Below are 22,301 nucleotides of genomic sequence, written 5' to 3'. Positions count from 1 at the left end.
CGGCCAAAAAGCGCAAACATTCCTTGTTGTAGTCTGTGGTGTTCATACAGACAATCCCGCCACCTTTGTCTGCCCGTTTGATGGTGATGGATTGGTCTAGGTTGAGGTCGATCAGGGATTTCCTTGCCTCTTTGTTGAGATTTTCTTTGTAGAAGTTCTTTTTCGTTATGCCTGTGTTGATGGTGGTGGTGACCAACTTCTCGAATGTATCGAATTCACTAGGGATAGTGTGTGGAGGTGGTACAAAATTGGACTTTGGTTTGAGTCCTGTGGTGTTCTCTTGGCTTCTTTCGATGTTTTGCGCTCCTGTGTCTTCTGAGTTCTGTTTGTTAGGGAGGTATACTTCGAAGAAATACTTGGGTGCGGAAGAATCTTCTGAGTTCTGCTTCTGCCACTACAGTACAGCCACTATCCTCTGTCATCCATGCTAGGAGCCTGTTGCCTCTCCTTGGGGTCACACGCATACGGGTTATTTCTGACCCCTGTTGTGCCCCCTTACCATTGGCCGAATCCATTACACCAATGATTACGGCCGTTACACAATCCAGTTCTCCACACTTACCCCAGAACCCATCCGGCACCCCATTGGCTGGACAGTCTGTGTAGATAGTGCTTTTAACCAATGGCATCTACACTCCTCGGCAGCATCCATTACCACGAGGAGCGCAGACTCCTAGAACAGGCATCGGTAAGTCATGCTGCGTTTTTTGTTTATCTCTGCCTTTTTCCATTATATAAGAGACAGCCTATGTACCTCCAGCGCTCCCAACTTGTTGCACTGTCTCTCTATAGCTTCCTCATGCACTATAGAGGCTCGCAGTCATATCTGCCACCATAAATGCAAACGCGCACGGCAGCACCATTCCGGTCAAATTGTTATACTTCTGAGACCACGGTGCAAGCAGCTTTTGGCCTCCATTCTCACACAGCAGAGGTGCATCCAAAGCAGTGTCTAGTCACGAGCATAACATTGCCACGGGACACTGCCTTGCACTCTACGCTCACTGCAAGATTGTTTTTAATCCTCTCTCTTACACTCGTTTAACCTTAGATCACAGTAAATGGCATCTTTTAGCCTATAGTTCACTGTAGCATCCACACTTGATCCCTGCAACCGCAGGGTGCTGAACTGATTGCCCTCTCACCTTTAGGCTATGCTGATTTCACCACTCTCTTAAGACACCCACACCACTGCTGTCCCTAATCCTGGGTCCAACACGTATCACACCAACACATCCCATGCTGGATGTACTTTGGTCCATGTTTTTTCTTTGAAGATATGGTCTCCCCCGAATGTGGAGATAACGGTATACTTACCTTTGATTTCACAGCTCCCAGAGACCACAGGCTGTATTGAGTAGCCTGAGTGACCCGAATCATACGAGTCCTCTCATGTCACTTGCAGACATGCTTCTGAGAGTCTGGCAACCATAACAGGACTCACAGCACAGCGTCTCCGCTGCACCACAGCAGACGGTAAGCTTTTCCATTGCAATACACCTCCAGTGTATTTTTCAGGCACTAATCAGCCATTATTTATTAATACCTAAATTAATCCTTAATTACCTAAGATCCTGACAGCTATCCCTTCACCCACAGATTACCTTTATGGACAGAACCACTATCAAGTGACCATCCTGATGAAGGCCACCACAACCTCGGGCTCATACCCAGCCCAGTTTGGCCGAAACACCTCTGTGTCGATGTTTTGTGGCACAACCCCTGTGTATATGTGTTTATAGATAGTGTTGTGTACACTACTGTGTTTAGTACCCCGGACCCACCACAGTCCTGGGTCGCACCCTGTTAAAATCCTATGTCATCACTTACCTGTACTGTATACTCGTGCATCACTGTGGAAACTGTTCCTCGACAATAGAAGAGGACGATACTCACCTGTATTTCCCCTTCAAAACTTGACAGCTGTCTTCGGTTCACTCACCCTGATTTCAAGCATTTTACATACAGGTACCCTCCTGGGCATACCAGGACTCCGCCAGGCGCCCTTTATATATTCTTAACCACATCCTCGTTCACCAGCATCTTAGAGTTAACACTTGAATCAGCCAGTGGAGTCATCAATAGGGTCCTTAGTTCCGCAAGAACCCCTGAGTGTGCCTCTCACTTGCCTTCCACTCGAGCACCTTGTTGCATGTGAATCACAACCATGCACGCGGCCACGAGCCCCCTCCCGCTAACAAACTCACACGGAGAGAGATGTCTGCATATTGGGCTTCCCGATCGCTCTGCACGGTTGGGCCTTGCCCCGTTTATTTATCACTTTGCCGCATGCTGCTGCCTTAAAGGGGCAGCACCACACTCCTCTTTCTTTCATGAAGACAACAAACACAACGTTACTGTACTTCAAACACAAACCTTACTGCAAACCAAAACCCAGAAAAGACCCCTTTAATGGCAACCACCCGGACCACAGCACCAACTGTAGCACCCCGGGATTTTGCTCTGGAATCATGAGTCTAGTACATAGTCACTGTGGTGGACAGGTTTCCCTCGCCCTGTCCTCAAGGGGTACCTCCTGCCCGCCTTCCGGATAGGGACTCCTGCACTGGGGCTCGCCCTGGCCCTGCCAGCCTCCCGGATAGGGACTCCTTCGGCGGGGCTCGCTCTGGCCGGAGAGCTGGGGGAGAAGTCCACGCCCCCGCCTTCATCTGGAACCTTCATCATGTACTGGCTCTAGGTCACCTCTGCTCGAGGTTCCCCCAGTTTCTTAAAGAAGCTGGCGTTCCAAGTGACAGACGCAGTTCCATCTGAGGCCATGACCATTGACCCCTTCACAGCTACCACATCCATCAGCCCCGGCTCATATGTCAATGACAGCTTCCCGTGCGGGTGCCTGTTTCTTACCAGCACCTCATCCCCGGGAGCAAACTGCTGGGTCCTGAGTCCCCTCCGAAGGTTCTCCTGTTCCGTCCGTAGCCTCCTGGCCCTTTCCACTTGCTGGTCATCGATCACCGCTGGCTCCTTCTCTCCCACCTCAGGCAACAGTCCTCTTGGGCACCGCTTGAACAGAGCTTCCGCCAGCGCCACCCCTGTAGATAAATGCGGGGTGGCCCGGTATACGTGCAGAAATTGATATAGCGCCCTCTGCAAACACTCGCTCTGCCCCTGTGCGATGAACACTTCATTGAGGGTCCTCATTCTCTCCGTCTGGCCGTTCGCCCTGGGCCAAAGTGGAGTGACCTTCCTGTGATGGATGCCATAGTCCTCCATCAGCTTGGCAAAGCTCTCCCCTTGGAATGGTGCTCTGTTATCCGAGCACAGTACCCTGGGGAGCCCCTGAGCGGCAAAAATCTTCTCCATCGCCACCACCACATTTTCAAACGCGACAGACTCAACGAACTCCACCTCAGGGTACCTCGACCACTCATCCACCATGACCAGGAAGTGTGTGCCACGGGTTGTGGAGCCAACGTCTGCATGAACCACCTCCCACGGTGTCATGCCATGAGGCATGGTTTCAATGACAGGATCCTTTTGTGCTGGGGATGCCGCCTGACGCCATACACATGACGCAGCGAATTCTTCCACGCGCCTATCCAACTCAGGGAAACCAGACGTTCTGGCGCAACCAAGATTTTGTTTTGGCAGCGCCTTGATGTCCCTGGTGGGCCAACTCAATGACCGGATGTATTTTCACCTGCGCGACCACGATCCGGTCATCCCTGAACAGAAGACCAGCTTCAGAGAACGTCAGCTCATATCTCACCTTCCACAGCTGTTCGAGGGTGACTTTGACCTCCTGTGTCCATATTGCAAGAGTGTCCAGCACAGTCTTCCATGATCCTTGCTGAATCGCTGACTTCAGGATGAGGAAGCATTCATCCTGGGCCGCCGCCAGTTCTAGATCTTCCAGCTGCACTGAGTTGGGAGTCGCCGCCTCTACCACTAGTTGAACGTGAGCATCCGCCTCCTCTGCACAGGTGTCCTCCGATCGTCGGGACCCCTCTGGGGTGGCGAGATAAGTAATCAGCCACATTGTTGCTGCTGTAGACACGCGAGACCCCATACTCCATACTCCAGTAGCGCTAACCTCCACCGCTCAATCCTCACAGGGGGCTTTGAGGACAAGCCTGCCAAGATGGGCAGCAGGGGCTTATGGTCGGTGACTACTGTCACTGGCCACCCTAGGACATATAGCCTGAGATGCCGACAGCCCCACAGGACCACCAGGGCCTCCCGCTCGTTCTGGGAGTATTGTTGTTTGGTCTCAGAGGGCCTTGCTGGCGAACACCACCAGTCGGACACCCAAATTGGCGTCCACTTGGGTTAAGACCGCCCCCAGGCCAAACGGGCTGGCGTCCACCACAATCTCCGACTGCAGGGCTGGGTCGAAGATGGCCATGGTGTCTTCAGCTGTAAGGGCACTTCTGATGTCTTCGAATGCCTCCTGTTCCAGCGGCCCCCATTGCCACGTGGTGTCCTTCTTCGTGAGGGCTCGCAATGGCTCTGACCGAGAGGCCAAGTTCTTAATAAAGCGGCCACAGTATGTGACCATGACTAGAAAGCTCTGCACCTCTGACGCATTCTCTGGCGGTCGTGCTTCCATGATGTCTTTAACCTTGCAGGGTCAGGTGACATGCCACCCTCCTTGAACACAAACCCAACGAATTCGATAGTTGTCTGGAGAAACTCACACTTGTCGCGGTGCTGTGTCAGGCCCAGTGACTGGAGCCACTCGAAAGTCTTGGCCAGCTTATGTAGATGCTCCGTTTAAGACTTGGCAAAGACTAGAATGTTGTCACTTATGATGAGGACCCCATCCAGGTCCGCAAGGGCGCCACGTATGATATTTTGACACACTTCTGCTGCAGAGGACACCCCAAAACTCAGTCTTTTATAACGGTACAACCCCTGATGGGTGGTAAATGTGGTTATGTATCTTGAATCTGGGTGCAGCCCCACCTGGTGGTATCCGGCTCTTAAGTTCAATTTGGAAAAGAAGCGGGCACACTGCAGCTTGGTGATGATGTCATCGATGGTAGGCCTCAAATGCCGCTCTCTTTTGATGGCCTTATTGGGGAGCCACATGTCGATGCAAATTCTCACCAAGTCCGGCTGCTTTGGCTTCCTGGCAATGACGATAGGGGACATGTCTGCAATTCGGGCTCCCCGGTCACTCTGTGCGGACGGGACACGACCTGTTTATTTATAGACACGCAGCGGAGTGCAACGTCACCCTGCCACATGCTGAACCCTTAAAGGGGCAGCACCACACAATTCATAGGCCACGGTGTTGTAAAGACGAATGAAGAACTGTAGAACAAAGTTTAAGGCCTCCAGTGAACTAAGACTGGCATCTAGAGTTTATTTGCCAGCCGATTCATCGCTGTCAAAGGGAAGAGAAGAGCAGTCAATCATCACTGTACCCGGTTCAGATTCATTAGCTGTAGAATCTGCAGAAAAAGAGGTGACCAGAGTATTAAAAAGGCCTGGTGACATATTCTGTCTTTCCGTTTCACTATTTAGGTCTGCTATTTACTTTCCCATGCTCACGGAAAGAGCTGGCTGCAGTAAACTCAGTCTACGTTCAATGTCCCTGTGCACTGGGCCATAGATTTCACATATAGTTTCTTCCAGAGTAACTGTGTTGGCTGATAGTAAATCAATAACATTATTCTCATGTGAAAGTACTTTGCTATATTTTTTGGACTGGCCTGAGGAAAAAAAACTCTTGATTAGCCTTTGTTCTGAAACACAGCCCTCAATGACCGCTGGGTCTCCACGGGCATCAGCCACCTCAATAGGCAAGTGTTTATCCTCCCTTCTAAAAGGATACCTCTTGTTTTTCCCATTCATTTCTGAGTATATTTAGAAGTCACTGATCAGGAAGCTAGAAAAGCCCATGGACCCGCCCCCCTAACCAATGACGGTGAGTATGTCTCCTTATAACCAGCAAAAACCTTTCACACGGCGAACGCACATTGAAGTCAGTTTGACTCCCACAGTTGAGTATGTGGTTCGACCCACCTTGCAGCTGCAGTCCCGGCAAGACATTTCTGTCTTGATCGCGGACTGGAGACTGTGCCTCTCACTTGCCGTCCACTTAGCTGCCGCTTCGTGGAGCCATGCCGCTTTTGAATGATAGGAGGTGCGTAGTCACCAGCACACTATCCTCCTTCCCAAACGCAACACAGCAGACAGAGTTATTAGGCACCGTACCGACTGCAGACTGTGCCTCTCACTTGCTGTCCACTCGAGCACCAACTAAAATTGTTTTTAGTTGGTACTCAAGTGGACTGCAAGTACGCCCAGTGTGTGTAGGTTAAGGAATGACCTTGTGAAGGCAGAAAAGGCCTTTTATTGGTTTAGGTTTGGCTAGTAAGTTGCGCTTAAGCACCACTGTTAGTTTTGGCTCTTATATGACGTTTTAGGACTACCAAGAGAAGCTGCACATTTTTGGCTTATAGGTGGTGTTTTTAACACAAAATGTATTTTTTCTTGTATATGGCACATTAGCACATCTGGTCAGATTGCTTACTCGTAGATAGCGGAACTTCACCTAGTGAGACAATGTAGTTTTATCTCATAGAATGCACTTTAGAAGCACCATTAGCTTTTGTCTGAGTGATGCTTTACCGCCAAACAGAGGGAGCCAGTGGTATTGTTCTAGTTATATAGGATGTAACAGACAGCACACACATAAAAGGCATATGAAATGGATTGTGATATATTTTTGCAATGTATAGCTTTCACATACTATCCGAAACTTAAATATCAATTATTCATCTCATACTAAAACAGCTCAAATCAAAATATAAAAGCGGACCTAGAAGTGAAAAAATCTGTATGAAACTACTTGAAACCAGCTGAGCCCCTTGATGCCTGATCATTCAAAACACATTTTTCTGTTTTACTTTTAGGTTAGTTTAGCATATACCTACGAGACGAAAGATGCCCTGTGTTTAGTATTAACCATTATGAATGGAGGAGATTTGAAGTTTCACATCTACAGCATGGGAAACCCAGGCTTCGATGAGAGGCGAGCGGTCTTCTATGCAGCAGAGATCTGTTGCGGGCTGCAGGATTTGCAGAGGGAGAGAATTGTTTACAGGTGAGAGTTAATACCCTGAATACATTTACAGAATGTCTGGTGTGGTTTTTCCTTTTTCTTTTATTTGCCAAGCCGTGAAAAAATGCCTGCGTTTACATCAAAGCTTTGAGCGCCTACATGAATTTGTTTTCTTTTATTGGGGGAGTCTTTGTTTCTTCTCAGCACGATATACATTGCCTTCCAATTGCAAATGTTCTTTCATAAAAACAGCTTGTGCTTGATTAAGAAACCAGTCTAATGCACTGCATACTTTAACACAGAGGTTTTAACCATAGGTATTTAATTGAGGGACCCAAGTTTCAAAATTCCTTCCTCAAGGTATATATTTAATAATGTTGGCATAGTTATTGCAGGTATGTTGGTTGTATTGTGTGATTAAATGTATTCTTGCTCAGTTTTATATTTAAATAAATATAGGATTCTCTTTGAACAACGAATTTCCTAACATTTACCACAGAACAATAAATAATATGAAAATGTTGATTTGATCGTTCAACTAATGCGTAAAAAAGATAACTCACTAATGCGTGTTATTCAGTTGAGATTCTTCTTTTGAAGGTGTGCTTGTATTTTTAATTGTTAAACACACACTCTCGTTGCACATTGCCAATGTGCAGAATGCCCTGCACCATGTATAAGCAGAGCATCATGACGAGGCTATTTGATTTGTAAAATGGAAATATTCCTAATCAGCAGTGGTAGAGAAAGGTATTCTAGAGGTTATGAATTCTAGAAAGATACTAAGTCTGGAGAGCTACCATTGAAGATGGGAAGTGTCACCTATTCATTTTCACGTCCGCTGCAATATTTACTTCTACTTTCTGGCCTCTGGCTGAAGGTAAGGAAACCTCTGGCGCTAGCGACAGTAGATCTCGTCCTTCTATCAGATGAGAACCAGTGACTCTGCAGTAGGTCATTTGTTCAAGACATGTAGGCAAAGAGCTTTGCTACCATTCTGGAAATGGACACATTCAATTTTCATCCGCCACCTATAAGGGAAGCATGTGTAAGGAAGGCATGGTTATCAGAAGCACGACAGACACAAGGAGTATAATCCAAGGGAGTTTATTAAACAGTTTAAGGGTGAGAAATGCGTAATCTAAGCCTAAATCCAAGATGGGAGCAAGCTACAACCATCAAAAAACAGAAAACGCTGTCCTTGTGGTGGTGTGTCAAAACAAAATGGCCTATACTAAAAAAACTATTGCCAAATCCTTACTTTATATAACAAAAGGGTGTGGGACAATGATAAATGTAACAAGGGGGGTGTGGCTTGGCAGCCATGGAATAGGCTGGAAATCCTGCGAGCTCTGTGATCCGATAACTTGATCCGACCAAGAAACGCATATTTTTTGGATCAGTGGTGGCCCAAAAGCATGTACAGGCGTTGGAAGATACAGAGCAGAGTATGAGCAGGTCAACTGCAAATTTGGAGCGGAGAAACGGCCGTATCGTTACTTTGTCCTGAGAAGGTGGCCGCGGAGAGGGCACCAAAATGGCCGTGGACGAGAACAAAGAGATCCCGAGAGGCGCACCCCTGAAACGAAGGGGTGTCTCTGTCCGACAACAGCAGAAGAAGAACGCTAGAGATACGAAATAACTATCACATTGCACAGTCTGGGTGGCTGCGAAGAAGGAAAACGAAAGGGGAAACGCTGGTGGAGTGCTACGAACGGAGCGTGGACGATCGAAGAAGCTAGCGAGGACAGTGAGAATCCACCCTTGCTGGGATCGCGGACCACGGGTGAAGGGGCTGACTTGCGACTCTTAGGCGTGGCGCCATGTCTAACAAGCCCTCAAGACCGAAGAGCAAGCAACCTACACTAGAGGAATATACAAAGACGCCAACAGGCCCGGAAGGAGCCAGGAGCAGAGACAAAGCCCAAGCTGGGAGCAGTGCCACCATGGGCGCGAATCAGGAGGTTCTCGAAGCGATCGCCGATTTGAAAGCGGCGTGGGAGACCAAGCTTGAGCTGGCGGTGGCAGAATTAAAAATGGCACTGAAGCTTCAGGTCAGGGCAGTGCAGGAGGATGTGAATTTGCTACGACAAGACGTACGGTCTCTGGCGGAGCACACCGCAAACCTTGAGAAGGAAATGGGCCCTAACACGGCAGACTGTGCTTCTAATCGATCGGAGCTTCATGCCCTGGTGCAGCGAGTGGGCAATCTGGAGAGCAGAGCGGAGGAGGCAGAAGGGCGAGCACGGAGAAATAATATCCATATTGTTGGACTACCAGAGGGAGCTGAAGGCCAGAACCCCACAGATTTTGTTGAAACAATGTTGCTACAGGAAATCACTGGGGGAGTGCTATCCCAGGAGTTCGCAGTGGAAAGGGCGCACAGGGCCCTAACGAGGAGACCGCCGCCAGGAGGCCCACCTAGGCCGGTGATCGCTAAAATACTTAATTACAGGCATTGTCAAAGGATCCTGGAACATTTCCGCAAAGGTGGGACAATACAGAAAGGCTCGGCAATTATAACGGCTTACCCGGACTATACTTTGGCGGTGCAGAGGAGCAGAATGAACTTTGGAGTAGTCAAAAGGAGGTTGCGAGAAGCGGGCCATAAATATATGCTGCTCTACCTGGCCACACTGAAGGTTTTTCATAAGCACAGAACTTTGTTCTTCTTCCCGGAAGAAGCCGTGGGATGGCTCGACACCCAGGGTTGCCCCCAGGAGTCGGACGTTTGGACAGGAGAAGGCGGTGATGTGGAAAAGTAATGTACGAGAGGGGCACCGGGGGATCTCAGAACTTAAGACTAAGGGACTTGAATATAGTCACTGCGGTAGCCAGCGGAATGGTGTTGTTGGGATGTGATACATTCATTATCTGTGAATATTGCGATTTAGGCTTTAACTAGCAGCCTTGTAGGACCAACCTGTACATCCCCCATTTATAGTTTAGTTAGGTTACCGACAGTGCGGTGATGCCCTGCTGGGGTCTTGCCCGGGGAACCAGGGTAGGCCCAAACGCGGGGGAGCCTGAGATCCAGGGATCGAGCTGGGCTGTTGTTGGGGTTGGGGTAGGGTGGGGAGGAGGGAGGGAAGGGGTTGTGTGCTGTGGTTTGTTATAGTTGGGGTAGTGTTCAGAGGTAAGCCTACACCTCACGGGAAATGAAATGAACCATGGGAGACCTTAAAATAGTCACTTGGAACGTCAGGGGGCTCAACAGTTATCTGAAGCGGAACAAAGTAATGATGTACCTACGCAGACAGAAAGTGGATATAGCCCTGTTACAAGAAACTCATTTAACAAAAGATAAACTAGAAGTGATAGGGAAAAAATGGAGAGGGACGATAGTGGGGGCAACATACTCCGCCTATGCAAGAGGGGTATTAACATGGGTGGCCCCGCATGTTCCGTTCCAGATGCTGAACTCGCAGGTAGAGGCGGACGGTAGGATGGTGGTTCTGAGAGGGATGGTGGAAAACAGAGAGATCTGCATTGCGAATACTTATGCTCCGAACCAAGATACAGCTGCGTATTTCAGGACCCTGTATAGTAAGCTCAGCGGCAGCGTGGGCGGGGCCATATTGTGGGGGGGGAGACTTCAATTGTGTGTTGAACCCCACTATAGATAGATCAGACACTAAAATAGTTAAACCCACCCCGGTAGCAAAGGCACTGCATGCTCTATTGGCGGAGTTTGGGCTTACAGATGTATGGATGTTAAGCAGAAACCTGTGCCGTTCCCTTAGGGAACACTGCAAAAGATTTAGGACTACAGGTGTTGGCAGTAAACCCACTTGGTAGCAGTCTGTACCACCCAGATTTACCTGGTAGCTGTGGCTGAGCAGTCAGACTTCTCTCAAGAAGAGTTAGGCAGTATGTAAAGTATACACAATAGGCACTCAGACATACCAATACAAGCAAACACTGACCAGAGCTTTGGTATCAAAGTATATAATTATTTATTTAAAAACACACTGTTTGAAACACTCCACCACTCTTGTTGTAAAATATTCTAAACACAGTTACTATTGTAATATATACACCCCTTTTTCCTTATCAGATAAGTCTTAGTAAAACACCACTTATTTTCATACAGAGATGAGCACTTAACTAGATGGCACTCCAATAAGTTTGTGAGAAAGGGAGGGAAAAAAAGACAGAATATGGAAAGGTACACCACTCTAAGATTCAGGAACACTGTTAGCAAGGCAGAAGAGCAAAAGTCACTGGTGAGCCAAAGTCCAAAGGCTGGGCCCACTCTTAGAGAGAGCAGAGCACAAATGCGCCCAGGATCACACAGTTACACTAGGCTTAGAAAGTGTTGCAGAGAGTTCAAAAAGAGTTTAGAGAGGCTCAGGAAAGTTTAGCCAGGGTGTCCCAGGCCAACCCAGGTTCGAAAGCCGGGGGCTAAATCTACCCCGTACAGTCGGAGGGAAGCCAGGCGGGACACGGTATCTTAAGTGGGAAGGATCCTCCAGCGGTGGCAGTTGTTCCTTGCAGTGGGTGCAAGTCGCGTCGTCTTCCAGGGGAAGAGAAGATCTCGACTTGGAGGAAAGATGAAGGTCGTTGCACTGCCAGGGAAGAAACCAGCCGCAGAGTTTTCCGGTTAAAGGTGGTACCTTTGTTTCGCGGTCGTGGTAAAACGTGGTATCCCGGTTGCCGGGGTGCTTGGCACAGGCAAGGCGGCCACGAGGTACGTCGGGAAGGCGAAAAGACGGTGAAACTGGTTATCCCCACCACTCAAAGGAAGAAGACTCTCCGGCGGGAGATCTCCTCTGTCGTTGGGAAAAGTGGTGAGACTGTCCAGCAGGGCTCCACCGGTGGTGTCGTCGTGGCAGGTCGGCTCAGCTTCTCCCTCGTCGGATTCTTAAGTCCTGTGGCGACTTCTGAATTTCCAGTCCCCAAAGCCCTGCTTTTATGCAGAAAACCCCCATTCACTCAGCCTAGCTGTCACTCAGACATGCTAAGTGGTGAGCCGGCCGGCTCACCACTTTGGCCAATCAGGACAGAGTGCGACTTGAGTTGCCTAGGCAACTCAGTCCAGGGTGCCTAAATCCCCCTCCACCCCTCCTAAGTACCCCAGACAGAGTGGCACCACTTTGGAGGGCTTCTGTGGAGAAGCCCGCCAAAAAGTGGAACAAAGGGCTCGACTTGGGTTGGAGTCACAGAAGAGAACACAAACGCCATTTTAGAATCAAGTTTTGGCAAAAAATACCAACCAGAGAATTAATATTAATTAAATCAACTGGCGGTATGTTCGAGACTACCGTAAATAATTAAATAAAGATAGTAGCCTAAAACAATGGGAAATCCCATAGGAAAATATTTGCGGTTGAATATAAAAAGTAGTATCCACTGCCACCAGCCAAAACTCGATCAGGGGGGACGGAGACGTGCCCCCTCGACTAACGGACCCCGGGGCAATTGAATTGCCCCAGCCAGTACGTCCACAATATGATGGTTTGTACTGGTTCTGTTCAGAATTTAAGACTAGTAAAGTCAATGGTGACTTTACATGCCCTGGGAGACAGTAGTCAGTCCCAGGGTATGGAGTCTATACTGGGGGGTCACTATGACACCCCTGTGTTACTGCACTGAGGGTGCTGTGTAACACACATCACAAAAACACATGCAGCCCTATGGGGTAAAAGACCCCATAGCCCATTAAACACATCCAGATTCAAAGAAACGCACTCAAATAATGCCCAAGAGTGAGGGTAAAAGAGTCTCACTCTTGGCAGGAGAAAAAAATAAACCCCAAAAATCCAGCAAAGCTGCTGGGGGACTCACTAGGTTAGGAAATTTAGCCTAAACAGAGAATTCTCCCTAACAATGGAGAACATGCCATCCGCAGGATAGACACTATTCACATTATGCGGCCCCACAAGGCCTACATACAAGATTGGACTATGTGTTTTTCACGCAGGAGTTGCTGACCGAAATACCGCGGGCGGAATACAAAGCTAGAGTCCTTTCGGACCATTCGCCACTGTTGCTAACATGGCAATACCGACCTCCTAGGGGGAGGATACCCACGTGGCTATTGCGTGCAGAAGCTCTTAAAGACAGCGTATTCAGGGAGGACATGGGGAGGAAATCATTTTGAGATAAATACTGGCAGTGTTAAGACAGCGGGCACACTCTGGGAAGCTTTTAAAGTGGTGGTGAGAGGAATAGCCATAGCCAAGTCTAAAGGACTGCAGGATGGAATTCTGACCGAGCTACAGGACTCCGAGAAGGAATTGGAGAGGGTATTAGAACAAGGCAGTAACACTAAGGAAGATATGGAAAAGGCCCTGGGCCTGCAGCAGAAATGTGCAGGATGTTGGGAGAGATTATGTAACCTTAACTATAAAAAGTACATAGAGAGACAGCACGCTGGAGGTGACAAACCAGGAAGACTCCTGGCATGGCTCTACAAAAACGAGACACCTAGGCCCCCAATTAGAACAATGGTGAGAGATAATGGCGATGTGGTGGATACGCAGGAGGGGGTCAACCAAGAATTTGTAGACTACTATTGACGCTTGTATGGAGATGGGAAGGGAAGCGAGAAAAGGGAAATAAGAGACGTATTGGAAGATATTGGGCTGCCCCAAATTAGTGTAGAAGAAAGGGAGATGATGGATGCCCCGATCACTCTAGAAGAGCCAGAAGCAGTAGTGCGGCAGCTGCCCACATGCAAAACCCCGGGAACTGACGGACTCCCGAGTGAATTTTATAAGGCATATAAAGCGGAGATTCTCCCCCCACTGCTGGAAATGCTTAACGAAGCATATGAAGTTGGGAGGCTACCAGAATCGCTGCGTGAAGCAGTTATCATACCACTCCCCAAGCCAGATAGACCTGGGAGTGACTGTGGTTCCTATAGACCCCTATCTATGTTAAACCAAGATAGTAAGATTTTAAGAACGGTACTGGCAAACAGATTGAAAAAGGTCATAACCAAATTAATTCACCCTGATCAAACAGGATATGTCCCGAATAGAAATATTTCGAACAACTTAAGGCGACTCCATCGAATGATTGAACATACTGAAGGGAACATTAGTGAAATGGTGATAGTGTCGCTGGATGCGATAAAGGCATTTGACTCAGTCAAGTGGCCCTGGCTGAAGGCGGCCCTAGCAAGCTATGGTATGGGACCAGGATATCTTCACTGGGTAGAACTTCTTTATAGCGAGCCATTGGCGAGAGTGAAGACAGGAACTGTGATTTCCGAAAGGTAGCAACTTGGTAGAGGAACCAGACAGGGATGCCCCTGGTCCCCCATGTTATATATTCTTGCCTTGGAACCCCTGGCGATTTATCTGAGACAGCAATATGACGAAATAGGCATTGTTGTCGGGGAAACAGCATACCTAATCTCCCTATACGCAGACAACATGTTATTGTATTTGCGCTACCCAGAGGAGAATCTGCAGTATGTATTAGAAGTGATAGATAGGTTTGCTGAACTCTCGGGTATAGCTGTGAACCCAAATAAATCCTGTGTGTTTCCGCTGGGTAGCTACAGAGGGCTCTTGAACTTGCTGGTACTCCAGATACCGTTGGAGACCACAACCTTTAGGTATCTGGGGATAGATATACATCATACAGTAGAAGCCGAATATAGGTATAATACAGTAAGAACGGTTCAGAAACTGGAAAATAGCATGAAGTTCTGGGCAAAACTCCCCTTAGCAATGATGGGACGGGGGCGACTATTGCATTGCTTTGCGAACATCCCATACCCCTACAATTCTTTACTAAACTAGACAGTATTTGCAGGGAATTCCTATGGTACGGGATGAGGAACAGGGTAGCCCTATGGAAACTCCAAAACCCACATGAGAAAGGAGGCATCAAATTGCCTAACTGGGAAGTATACTATGTAGCGAGCCAGTTGCAACATGTAGCTAAATGGCTCTCTGCTGAGCCCACCTTAGAACATAGGCTGCATCAGGGAGATTGCACTCCATACTTTTTCAGAGAAATGATATGGTTACCCAAGCGGGAGATGAGAGGTCACCCGGGGATGTTGGGTCTTGGGTGGGGGATGTGGCAGAGGGCGTGCCGGTTGATGGATAAGCCGGCCCTGTGCTCGCCGCAAATCCCACTGGTTACAATGATGGGAACAGAAGAGCAACTTAGGTTAAGGATTAGGAAGTATTGGGAACCGGTGGGAGTTGCAACATTGGGGGACGTATGGCAAGAGGGGAAAATACTGGAATTTGAGGATCTAGTGGAACAAACGGGGCTGAGCACTGGGCAATATACTACATATCACAGGGTGGTACAACAAATTAAATACACCTGGTCCGAAGTGGAACTCGCAGAGGAACCGGACACCACACTAGATGTGATATGATATAGCGCAAGGTGGGCATGAAACGTCCAGAGTGTACGAAATGATGATGGCTGAAGTAGGCAAGGAAGTGTTGCAGCTTAGAACGGCCTGGGAGGAAGAAGTGGGAGATGTGATGAGTGACGGAATGTGGGAAAGAGCTCAGGGGTATCACAAGAAAGTGTCGAGAAACGCCAAGCTGCAACAAATACAGTTATATATAACGCACAGAGCATACCTGACGCCATTAAAGGTGGCCAAATTTAAGAATGCTGGAAGCCAGGTGTGTCCCAAATGCAATGAAGAAAACGCAGGGATGTTGCATATGTTCTGGGTATGTCCACAGATAGCAAAATATTGGAGAGAGATAGCACAGAAAATAGAAGACAAGTGGATCTGTATGAAGGTGGATACGGCATGGGCTTGTTTGTTGGGAGGGTTCCCCAGACCGCGGAAGCTTAAACATGTGAGCAAATTGAAAGATCTGGCATATGTATTGGCGAAGAGAAGGATTGCGATGAGATGGAAAGCGTGCCACAAGCCCAAAGTGGAGACGTGGTGGAGGGACTTGCAGATGTGGGCGGAGGCAGAAACAGTAGCATGGCAGGAAGCGTCCAAAGGTGACATAGAGAGTGAAGCCGGAGCCCTAGTGGGTTGGAGACAGCTAATAGCAGAGCTGTTTGGGTCCACATATGATGGACCAAGTGATGATGACTCGATAAACGTGGCGGGAGAGGCCCCCGCCACCGCTGATGGAGGAGACTAACAATGGGAGACGGTAGGCTTGGGAGGTGTGTGGGACGGGGAAGACAGTGGGCGAAAAAGCAAAATGTATGTGTATTTACGAGCAAGATATGTAACCACTGTATGCCCAGTTGGGTTTATTTGTTTTTGAATAAAACCAATAAAATTGTTTAAAAAAAAATGTAACAGAAGAGTGTAGTACAAACTAAAATGTCCACAAGGGTTTCGATTGCTGAACTAGTGTACTCCCTTCCCATGTTACATCCCGGGACAAGGCGGAACAGTGGCATGACTGTGAGAACCCCTTGGGCCTACAGGCATCAGGAAGCAGTTTCTTTAGAAAAGCCAGGATTCCTCAAATCAATGTCTCTTGCTTGGCGTCACATAGCTTTCACCATGTGAAATTCTCCTCTTCTCCGGCTTCCTCGTGCAACCCCCCTTGTTGGGTTCACCTTTGTTTTTACACCACCCTTCAGTCACTTTAACAAAATTTGGGATTCACTTTCCCTTGCTTTCATTTGGCATCCCTCTTTATTGCCTTCCAATCACAGTTCGTTAACTTCATCAGTTCTACTAGCTTATAACACTCTGAAAGTCTTAATGTCTTTTTAAACAGATATTTGGTGTGGCATCCCTCCGTCGGGTTCACACTTGCCTTTACAACTTTATCACAATGCAGGATTCGCTCCCCTTAGCTTTCTTGGCATCCCTCTGTCGGATCACACTTGCCTTTCAGCATAGTTCACTTTGCTTTACTTTACAATTGTTCACTTTGTTTCCCACTTGTCAAAGACTTTGCATTGGACAAGGATTTTGCTTGTACATTTGTATGACGGCTTTGACTTTCTTTTACTTGGGTCGGCCTCTCCTAAGGCCTTCTGGTATTTGCAGTCTTTCCAATTATCTTACTTTCAAGCTAACAGGTTAACTCTGGATGCAGAGCCTTTCGAGAAGGTAATATTCTATTACTGGACACTCTGTTATTCTTAGCATATTTCACTTTTAAACACATTCTCAATGTTGCAGGCTTCCTTCACGGTTTTCTATGACATGAGCAGCTTCTGTATACATCGTTCTGGTTATAATGTACTTTAGCTTGCGGTTTCACGAAACCCTGTAAGCCTCATAAAAGGCTTTGGTATCTTTCACTCAAATGCCAGCCGGTCTCATAGTGCACTCACCGGTAGCGCTCAATACTGTTTGTCCAGCGTTTCCTTGAAGCCAAGGCTTGCCTCTTCCCAACTTCGTTCACCCGAAGCAGGGCCGGCCTTCACCTTGTGCATTAGCGGGGAAGTTTCCTCTCGTGCTCTGCCTTTTATCCCAGTGGGGAAAGGGAACAGGATTTAGGTGTGAGTCATCAAGATGAAGTTCCTGACTCTGCCTGACCCTGATATTGGGACATATCAAACGGACTGGTATGCGTGATTCCCTTTCTCTGAATCGCTTTGTCCGTGCAGCAGTGTGTGTGTAGGAAAGGGGGAGGATAAGGTTCCTAGATAGTATATAGAATCAGGGTGTTCTACAGGGAAATGGGTGTAGGAATACTGTGTCCGTCCTCCAGGTGTCCCACTCCCCCCATCCAGGTGATCCTCCCGCATTGCTAGACCCCCGGTGTTTGGATCCAATGGCGATGGCCATGCCCCGGCCACCTGGATGACAGATCCCAAGGGACTAACTAGACAGTGAGACACCCTTTGGTTTCTCACACATGGTATCACAAGTACAACACTGACGCAAGAGTTACAAGTTTCAAAATCTTTTTTATATTCTTGGGGTTTGAAAAAACTCCTACTTTGCCCTGTAGCTATGATGGGAGTAGTCTCTACCATCAAATAAGGGAAACAGTCCTAGTCAGTCTTTGTCAATTCAAAATGGCCTATACTAACAAAACCTAATGCCTGCCCCATATCTTATACAAAAAGTGCATAAAGGGGAATGTGTATGCAAAGGAAAGTCAGTGTTGTAACATTAAGGATCAAGGTGGCTGAGTCAGCTCTCCTCCCTACGTTGGACTGCACGGAGTAAGGCGAACCCCGTGGATAGGATGACACACTCTGGCTGAGGTTATCAAAAACAGCAGTTCAAAAACATGGGTCGAGGCCCGCTCGGCCTTCCATGTTAAAGTCACGTATTCCAGTTTTCTAAAAGTTCTTTAACAATTCAACAAAAGTTCACGTAGGTCTCCCTCAGTCGGGCTCGGACCTCGCGATCACAGCACTTGCAGGGGTTCCCTTCCCCAAGCTTCATTCACATTTGTTGGGGGTTCCCTTCCCCTAACTTAGTTCATGTTTCTGGTCTCCCTCAGTCTGGCTCAGACCTTTCACTGATGTCGAAGACTTTCGAATGTGCAAGGCTTTTACTATAGCTCTCCTCAGGATCACTTTTACTTTCACTTCAGCTCCCCCTTATGTTATTTGCCTCAGTGTCTCTTGGTCTTGGTAGTTCCATACCACAATCGGAAAAGTTCAAAAATAATCTTCCTCTTAAAGCAATCACCTTTTAACTTCCCCTTTCGTTTTGGTTAATCTTGCCCATTGCACATTTCGTAGTTTGTTCACTTTGCCGCTTTGTAACAAGACATCACACATTTCGCTGGGACTTTTGAGTGGGCTATTTCCTTTTGGTGGACCACTCAGCTACTCTGCATCACTGGCTTCACAGTTATCGGAAACGTAAAGGTTCACTTCTGGTTTGCTTTCTTTAGCATCTCATCAGCATGTGCGCAAACTTCAATTGCAAGATACACTGTTGTGCTTCAAACTTTCCCTGACACAAACCTGCCTTTGAAGTTTTTCGCTAGCCTACCGGTTGTGTGTATTGCTTTCTTGTCTCTGCGGCTTTGATTCACGAGTTAAGGTTTTTACCACAGGCCTGGCCTCACCTTCAACTCTGTTGTTCACCCGGGTGGGTCGCTGGCATCCTTGAAACACAATGCAGGTTTCTTCTTGTGTGGGATTTGGCTTTCTCCACGTATCCTTTGCAGTTTCCTGGAGGTAACAACCTCCTGCAGGAATCTTCAGGGTCTCTCTACCCTTTGCTCTGGACCCTCGACAAGTCGTCCTGCTCCAGTGAGTTTGCCTTCGCCCCGGAAGATCTGCTCCTTCTTGTGTCTCGCCTTGCTCAAAGCGGGTCTCTATGTTCCGCCTTTTATCCATGTGGCAGGAGTTAATGGGTCTCAAATTTTTGTGTTTAAGGTCAAGTGCCTGACTTCGCCTGACCTGACTAACGGGTCATGTCCAATGAGACATGTAAGTGTTAGCCTCTTTACTCTCAGGTGCCATCTTCCTTGGCCCAGTGTTTGTGTAGAAAGGGGGATTGGGAGTTTGGAGAGTCCTATAAAATAGGATGAGGTATGTGCATGAGAAAGGGCGGGGTACCACGTTTCACCGTTGGTTGCCTCACTCCCATGTTCCGAAGATCCCCCCCACCCAGGTGATCCTCCCGCACTGGTCCACCCACAGGGTCTGGATCCAAATGCGATAGCCGTGCCCTGCCCACCTGAGAGTGAGATACCGGGGGACCAGTAAGTGAGACACCCTTTGGTTTCTCACACACCAGAGAGACGTTTAATTTGTTAACTTGGGTGAAGAACCCACCCTTCTTAAAGAATGGGCATTGACCTTATACCATATGTGTACAATGTGTGGATTACAAAGAACAATCTCATGTTTTGACCAATCATCATCATTGAACGCCCAGGTAGTTGACCTCATTCCCTCTTCCATTTAAAATCCCTACTCCCTGATACTTAGTCCCATCCAGGTTATTGTTCATTAATCTTCCAGTTTGGTGGTTTCCTTTCATTTCTAGAGACAGGGCATATCATTCCTCTTCTCATGACACCATCCCTGGAATTAGATATATTTTACCATTACAGACCCATCACACCTTTCCTCTGGCCCCACACCTTGGAAAAATAATTGACATACCCCTTACTATTCAGTCGCAAAGAAACACTGGCAACTGTGCTACTATTCTCTACTTCAGGATTTCATCCATGCTAAAGAATAGAAACTGTATGATTTCAAGTAGTCAATGGCACCCTCAGGGTTGCAGAATCTGGACACCCATTTATACTGGCTCTTCATTGCTTGGCATCTGCCTTTGACAGTTTAAGTTTGACAGTCACATCAGACACACCTTGCATGGAGTTAACGTAGATTTTGTGGACCAGGGCTGCATACTATGTGTTGTGTGACCTTTTGTACAACCTTCCGATCAGACTCCTCACCCAATACGTCTTGTGGCATGCTGCTCCAAAGGATGGATATTTTTAAAGGAATCCAGCATAAAGAAATGCCCTCCCAGAAGAGTAAACCCTTTTCCCCACTGCCTGGTACAACAATCTTGAGTCTGGATATCCCCAGACCAGGCAGGATTCCTAAAACCCAATCTTAACTGTAGGATAACCCTTCCCCCACCAACTAAATAACCAGCATGATCGCCTCTATTACTTTCACAGAACCCCATCATTGGTTCTGGTGTGCATGGGTGAGATACTCTCACCAGCAGTCAAGGTGGCGGACAGCACACCCTTTCACCTCCTTTGCGCACTACTATTACAGCCATCACATCCCACTTTACGCAATCGGCACTGCATCGAACATCACCTCCCCTTCCCACCCAAGTCAGCAGGAGGGCTTGCACTCACATGGCCTTGAATCCCCACTGGAATCTCTAACTTGAAATTCACAAGGGAACGAGAAAGAAGCAGGCCCCCAGCAATACAAAATGAACCATCTCTAAACCCATTTCCTTTCAAAGAAAGCAGCAGTCCAGAGATAGAGCGCAGCAGGGTGTTCAGCAAACAAACACCTAATGCACAAGGCATGAATTCAAAATGGCGACCATCCTTTATAAATCCCTTCTGAATTCTGCCTCATTCCCTATTGGTCTTTCAATTGGCTCTGCTCCAGAACCCTTTGTGCAATTTCAGGTGTTTCTTGTACCCTCGTTTCCCAGGTGTGCGTATTCACTTTCTCCCCCTCCCTGATTGTAGCTAGTTATTCCTTTCCTGGTGGTGGCCGTGGGTTTAAAGTCTCAGACACCTATTTTGAAGTCAGCCACAAGTAACGGTCAGAAAAGCTCCACAGTGTTGCCTTCAACTCACGTTGTGGACTCTCCATAAAATGGGCCTTGTGCCAGTGCTAGCATGTTGCTAAATATCAGCAGGAGGATATGCAACTGGCTATCTGAATGAAAACCTAGTCCCAGAGATCTCTGCCGGTAGCCTCTTCTTCTGGTCCTCTGATCACTGGGATGCATGTGTGTGTGTGAAGATAACACTGTGCTCTCTAGAAATTAGAGGCTTTGTCACATGGGAAATCCTACTAAACCCAAGGAATGTAGGGATTAATGATTTACACGGTTTTGCTACACTTGTACTGGAGCTGTAGGGGGCAAAATGACATCCCTTGCTGCCTTCATGTATGGCTGGTGAGTTGTAAGGGACATGACATGGTCTCCTTATCTTTAAGTCGTGACTGCTGGAGGGCACATGAATGGAGGTGCTTAGAACGGACAAGCGGGCACGAGCTCTCTCCCATCTAGCTGCTGTTTCCAGTCTTCAAACCTGACTAAAACAAATGGCTAAGTTACCAGCATCGAGCGCTGATGCCTTTCCCGACCCAGACTGCGAGTTATAAGGCAGGTTTAGTCATGTTGTGTATTAGGTCTTGATTCTCCCTTGCTCTGGTGCTGTGTGAATGCAAGCCTTTGGAATGCCTTTAGAAAGTTCAGGAATGGAATGTTTGTGTGTGAGAGCCCAGAGTGTTCAATTGGTGAGCTGAGTACTTGTGAGAGAGGGTGCTGGTGGATGTCTCCAATGTCTTCCCTTCTACTTACCTAAGATTATGTAACCTTGTCAACTTGGACTTCAATAAAGGAGTTTCACTTCCCTACCTGGTGTCTCAGAGCCTTCTTCACCAAAGACTCATTTTTACAATCGTGTGGTGCATGCAAGATGGCATACTTGCCGCGTTGAAACGTGGAGGCTGTCATGAGGAGTGACGTGTGGACCCACAACATGGGGTGGGAGGCTCGGCGGGCTGGTGGGCAGAGGGTGCAGTATGGCAGAGAAAAGGCACAGGCGAGCACTAGCTGAGCTGCTTGTGTGCTGAGAGAGATGTATAATCAGCCCAGATTAACGATCACTTCAGGTGAAAGCCCTGCTGAACAGAGTGGGTTTGACGGCCGATGCCGGGG

At 47.9% G+C, this 22,301-nt stretch overlaps 1 protein-coding gene across 5 annotated transcripts in view; it reads left to right on the top strand.

Annotated features, from left to right (window-relative positions):
• Positions 1-22,301, top strand: part of GRK4 (G protein-coupled receptor kinase 4) — a 1,171,195-nt gene that overhangs the window by 653,401 nt on the left and 495,493 nt on the right. For all 5 annotated transcript variants that reach the window (XM_069632057.1, XM_069632058.1, XM_069632056.1 and 2 more), the window contains one exon: positions 6,882-7,072. In XM_069632057.1, coding sequence (XP_069488158.1) covers positions 6,882-7,072 — 191 coding nt within the window. The remainder of the gene's footprint in view (positions 1-6,881; positions 7,073-22,301) is intronic.

This window comes from Ambystoma mexicanum, chromosome 6q, assembly GCF_040938575.1.
Source record: "Ambystoma mexicanum isolate Mex_15411 chromosome 6q, UKY_AmexF1_1, whole genome shotgun sequence".
Classification (NCBI taxonomy): Eukaryota; Metazoa; Chordata; class Amphibia; order Caudata; family Ambystomatidae; genus Ambystoma; species Ambystoma mexicanum.
This window is presented reverse-complemented; position numbering and strand designations above follow the sequence as displayed.